A 5753-nucleotide genomic window follows, 5' to 3' on the forward strand; every position below is an offset into this window, starting at 1 on the left:
GCATTTTGAGCATATTTGAATATTGGGGGGATGTGTCACCCCCAACATATATTATAAATACTACCACATATTGTGCATGCAAACCACACATACACAATACCTATTAAATTGTCTAAACCATTTCAACTTCTATAAAATAAATTGAACTTTTGTCGTGCTCTGGAGGTGACAGAGACGTCCTCCTTATGAATGTGGTTCAAAGCCACGTCGTTTGCATATGCAAATTACACAAACACTTCCTTCTTTTCGTAATACAGCGAAGCATTTAAAGACTGACATGTCAGAGATGTGAGCCACTGCCTTTCAGTAGCTCAGCTGGACTGTGTTCTCGCCATGTTCTTCCACGGTGAACTGGTACTAGTGATACTCGCCCTGACTCTTGATGGTCAAGGTAAGCTAAGATTCTACAGCTGTGTACATACTTTTTCATCCAGGTTGTTGTAGATGCACTTTAGACCACAGCACGTGAGTCTTTGATCAGTTATGCAACTCTAATTGTTATATATTTTCCTCCCAGTTCATACAGGGAAAATAATTGGAGGTCACGAGGCTGTGGCACACAGCAGGCCCTACATGGTGCTTTTGGAGCGGCACATGCAGGGTGGTAAAATAAAATACTGCGGTGGCTTCCTTCTGAATGAGGATTTTGTGATGACTGCAGCCCACTGCCAAGGCAGGTCAGTGTGATGCATTTTATTTTAACCTACAGACAGAGATGGTGCAAGGAATTCTGGGGCCCCAGAAGATTTTTCCTAACAACAACCTAGTCTCCTGTATTAAGACTTGACTTTAAAATACTCAAATTAATTACATCTATGATATTGAATATGTTTCATGATGGTTTAAAAATTGTGACATTGTGTGAATAGAAGCTCTCAGAGGAAAAAATAATTCCATCATTTTTGCACTGAATTTTGTCATTTCAGGTCCTACAAAGCCCTACTGGGAGTTCATGATCTCCGTGACAAGAATGGAGTACAGACTATACCTGTGGAACAAACATTTCCACGCAAAGACTACAATGAAACCAATTATAAAAATGACATAATGCTACTGAAGGTAAAAAAATTCTTGCAGTTATTTCAACTATTTTAGCAATTTCCAATTTAATAATCAGGAAATGTAGGCCTACTGGACAACAGGCAATGTGAGCTCTGCAACTGATACTCCAGCTTAATATGTGTATTTTTTTTTATCTATCTCTGTCTCTCAAGTTGAGCTCCAAGGCAAAGTTCACTGACGGAGTGAAACCCATTGCTCTCGCAGGCCAGGGTGATGGCTTACAGCCAAAATCATGTATAGTCTCCGGCTGGGGAAAAACAGACGAGAACATAACTTACATGTCTTTCAAACTCATGGAAGTCAATGTTACACTAATTAACAATCCACATTGTGTTCTGGATAATGTGTACTGCTCTGAGGGAAGGATTGGACCGAACCATGTATGTATTTTTCTAATATAAAATCGAGCAACAAATGTCGATTATTACAAACCATAATAATTAACTGTCTTTTGACGCAATCACTGCATACTATACATGTACTTGCAGGGAGACTCTGGTGGTCCACTGGTCTGTGAAGATGGAAAGGCATACGGGGTGACGTCCAACATCTTCAAACCAGCCTCAGGTGGCCCGCAAATCAATTGTTATGCTAAGATTCCTGACTACAGAAGCTGGGTCGATTTGACTATGACATATGTGTGAAAAAGCTCTGGTACATGTAACAGTTGATCGATCAAATCACAACATTTGAATTTACTAAGGACCTGATAATTCAGATGCTATCATCATGACTTATTCCACAGCAATAAGACTGCCAGACCAAAGTCTGGACTTGCTTGCTTTACACAGATTTAATGAAAATGTGCTTCGCTTTGATGTTTCCAAATGACACAAATTACATTTTTGTTTGACAAGTTGAGTCAAAAGACTGCAAATATATAAATATCATTTATTCATTACGGTGACATGTTTTGGCATTTATGGTAGAGCTGTTTTTTTGTCTGCTCCCGGGGGCTAGGAACTTAACAACTACATGTTTTGTCAATAAACTTTTGATTATTCTCAACAAATTTAAACCACACACATGCAGGTTTTTTTCAGGGCTAGACTGTAACACGGCAATCACTGCATGCAATTTAAGTTTGGCTTAAAATCAGATCATCATTTAAATGCAGACTTAATGCTGCCTAATAGATGTACTGCAATACTGTATATCATTCTGCTGTGAAATAAAACTTTATATACATTAAATGCATCGCTGCTCTTTTTTTTGACTCAAACAAATGAGAACACACGATCACCTACATTTGTTTTATACCACCTTTTTAAATAATAAACAGCTTTCAATACCTCTGTGCACATTGAGCATACATTAAAAGAAAGAAAAAAAAAGACAACGCTGCCTCCCTGTGTACTAACTGTACTGATGCAGCAGGAAGAGTTTCACCTAATAAAGAAACTGTCTTATTTATAAACTCTACACACAGTCAAGTCTCTGCCTGTTATTTAACACACCCTGTGATTGCATTTGATTTAGCTATAAAAAATACTAGAAATTTAGCTATAAAAAACAAGTCATGTTGTCTTGTGTTAAAACAAAAGTACGTATGGAATAAGCGTCCTGCATTCCATTTAGTTTCCCAGGATAGCAGAGGTCTATAAGCCATGCTGATACTAGGACAGTTTGGGGAAATTAAATGGATAATAACATATTAATGACTGCATTATTGAATACACATGCACATTATTGATGTTAACTGATGCTGATAAAGTGAAAACCCATTTTGAAAACACCCAATTTACATCAGCATCCAAATAAGGAGGCCACTGTCTTTGAGCGTATTTAGGCACTTTTAATAGAACAGGCTGGTTAATAATCTGTTATTTCATTCAGTTGAGCAGCAGTATTGCTGAGCTTTTCCCTTTATTATGACAGAAACAATGGCTGGCCAGACAGATGTTAGTCCATATCTCACAAGAGAACGACATTGTTCTCACATTTAACACCACAATGGCACACTGGTATTTTCTATTTTGTGCGCGTGTATTTCTGTGTATGTTCTTGTGGGTATTTTTATTTTATTTTTTTTACTTTTAAAAAGCCTCATGTGGGTTCGCAGTTGCCTATTCGCATTTCTCTACCAAAACTTAACACACACACACACATCTGTTTCTTGTGCATAAATGTACAATTCTAATGCCACTGTGATGTCAAAAGTGCCACCGTCCAAATGTATTATGAATATATCTTTTTTTTTTTTAAATTCATAAGTATAATGCTACATATTGTGTATGTTTACCACATTCACCACACTCTGTGTACTTAAATAAAGGTTGTATAAAGAACTTAGACTTAAACCATAAAAATCAAACTTTTGTCGTGCTCTGGAGGTGACAGAGACGTCCTCCTCATAAATGTGGTTCAAAGCCACATTATTTGCATATGCATCCTACAAAAATACTTCCTTCTCTCTGTAGTACAAGGTATAGACTGAATTCGTAAGTGATGTGAGCCACTGCTTTTCGGCAGCTCAGCTGGACTGTGATCTCGCCATGTTCTTCCACTGCCAACTCATAATACTGATACTTGTCCTGACTCTTGATGGTCAAGGTAAGTTAAAAAGCATTTTACAGCTGTGTCCTTTTTTTATCCTGGATGTTAGAGATGCGCTTTAGACTACAGCACATTAGGAAATGCATTGCACACAGTGGGACATAGGGCACAATGCATGAGGATGGATCTGTTTATGTCAGTCAAATTCAAGGTCATCAATAACATCAATGGTCAGTTTTATTTTGTGAGTTTATATATAAATATATTTATTATTGATATCAGTTCATACAGAAGAGGCGGTGCCACATAGCAGGCCCTACATGGTGCTTCTGGAGCAGTACATGCAGGATGGTAAAAAAAAAATACTGCGGTGGCTTCCTTCTGAATGAGGACTTTGTGATGACTGCAGCCCACTGCCAAGGATGGTTAGTGTAACACATTTTATGTTTACTCAGTGGAAATGCTGGGGCCCATGATGAGATATATCTCAGCAACAACCTAGTGTCATGTATTAAGACATAAATAATATTAAATGATATCTATTTCACAAGTATATTTTATGATGGCTTCAATAATCATGACATTCAAATATCTATATATTTCTATTTCAAGAACACAATGCCCTCAGATAAATAAAAAAAACCCTTTAATTTTAAGATTTTTCCTCTTTTTTTTTTGCATTGAATGTTTTAATTTCAGGTCCTACAAAGTCCTACTGGGAGTTCACGATGTCCGAGACAAGAATGGAGTACAGAGTATATCTGTGGAACAAACATTTCCACATATATTCTACGATAAAACTAATTTTAAAAATGACATAATTTTTCTTAAGGTAAGACAATTCTTGCAGTTAACAGCAAAAATTACCTTTCATTTATTTTTGTCATTTCCAATTTATGTTTTACATTATATTACTGGATGCATTAAACAAGAGGAGCATTAAAATACTTAACATATGAATGTTCATATATCTTAAATATGATTTTATCTCTCTCTGTTTCTCAAGTTGAGCTCCAAGGCAAAGTTCAGTGACAAAGTGAGACCCATTGCTCTCGCAGGCCCGGGTGATGGCTTACAGCCAAAATCATGTGTAGTCTCTGGCTGGGGAAGTACAGATGAGAACATACCTTACATGTCTTCCAAACTCATGGAAGTCAATGTTACATTAATTAACAATCCGCTGTGTGCTAAGGAAAATATTTACTGCTCTGAGGGAAGGATTGGACCACTCTATGTACGTATTTTTCTAACATAACATGGACTAACAAATGTTTGTCAACTGTAATAATTAACTGTCTATTGAAGCAATCACTGCATACTATACATGTACTTCCAGGGAGACGCTGGTATTCCACTGGTCTGTGAAGATGGAAAGGCATACGGGGTGACGTCCGGCATCTTGCCACCATCCTCAGGTGACCTGCAAATCCAATGTTACACTAAGATTCCTGACTACAGAAGCTGGGTCGATTCAATAATGGAAAATGTATTAAAAAACAGTGATTTCATTTGCTGGGCAACTTAAGTCAAAAGACTGAATGTGTATAAATGTAATTTGGTAATTCAAGAAAATGGCATTTTGACTTCAGACCTTTGAATATTCCATGAAACTTACAAATTTAATTCAAGCACACGCAATTTTTTTGTTTGTTTGTTTTGGTAAGGCTGAACTTTTGCATGACAATAATGGCACACAAATTAAGTACGGCCTAAAATAAAAAAATTAAGTGTAAACTCAACGCTGTAGATGTAATATATTAACAATAGATACTGTATGTAATCCTGCTTTTATATACAACATTATATACATTGAATATATTACTGCTTTGTGCATCTACTTTATGGCTTGATCCAATGAGAGCACAGGAGCCTCTAAGTTTGTTTTGTACCATCTTTTCAAATAAAAAAATGTTGCTCTGTCACCATGTTCTCAGTGCCTCTGTACACTTCTCTGTGTGAGTGTTAGTTAACGCCACAAAAAGACAACAGTGCCTCCTTGTGACCAAAGTGTACTGATGCAGCAAGAGGAGTTTCACTTACTGAAGTCAGAGCTGAGACTCTTATTTATACGCTCTAATCATAGTTAAGTCTCTTCCTGTTGGTTAACAGATCCTGTTACTGCAACAGTAGCAATATCTGACAGAGAGGTCGATGCTTGTGATGAACCCTAACAGCATCTGCCCAACACTTCCCAA

At 37.1% G+C, this 5753-nt stretch overlaps 1 protein-coding gene and 1 pseudogene across 2 annotated transcripts; both read left to right on the top strand.

Moving 5' to 3' along the window:
• Window positions 1-267: 267 nt before the first annotated feature.
• On the top strand, window positions 268-2255 carry LOC117254325 (granzyme G-like). The gene is made up of 5 exons (XM_033622520.2): window positions 268-391; window positions 518-677; window positions 927-1059; window positions 1215-1442; window positions 1551-2255. Exons 1-5 carry the CDS (start codon window positions 334-336, stop codon window positions 1704-1706), a joined length of 735 nt encoding a protein of 244 aa, XP_033478411.1. The 5' UTR covers window positions 268-333; the 3' UTR covers window positions 1707-2255.
• A 1240-nt stretch (window positions 2256-3495) lies between these two features.
• LOC117254066 (granzyme G-like) lies at window positions 3496-5753 on the top strand (annotated as a pseudogene). The gene is made up of 5 exons (XR_013491754.1): window positions 3496-3615; window positions 3841-3983; window positions 4258-4390; window positions 4565-4792; window positions 4895-5753. The product of XR_013491754.1 is annotated as a granzyme G-like (transcript).

The sequence above is a fragment of the Epinephelus lanceolatus genome, chromosome 6 (genome assembly GCF_041903045.1).
Source record: "Epinephelus lanceolatus isolate andai-2023 chromosome 6, ASM4190304v1, whole genome shotgun sequence".
NCBI lineage: Eukaryota > Metazoa > Chordata > Actinopteri > Perciformes > Serranidae > Epinephelus > Epinephelus lanceolatus.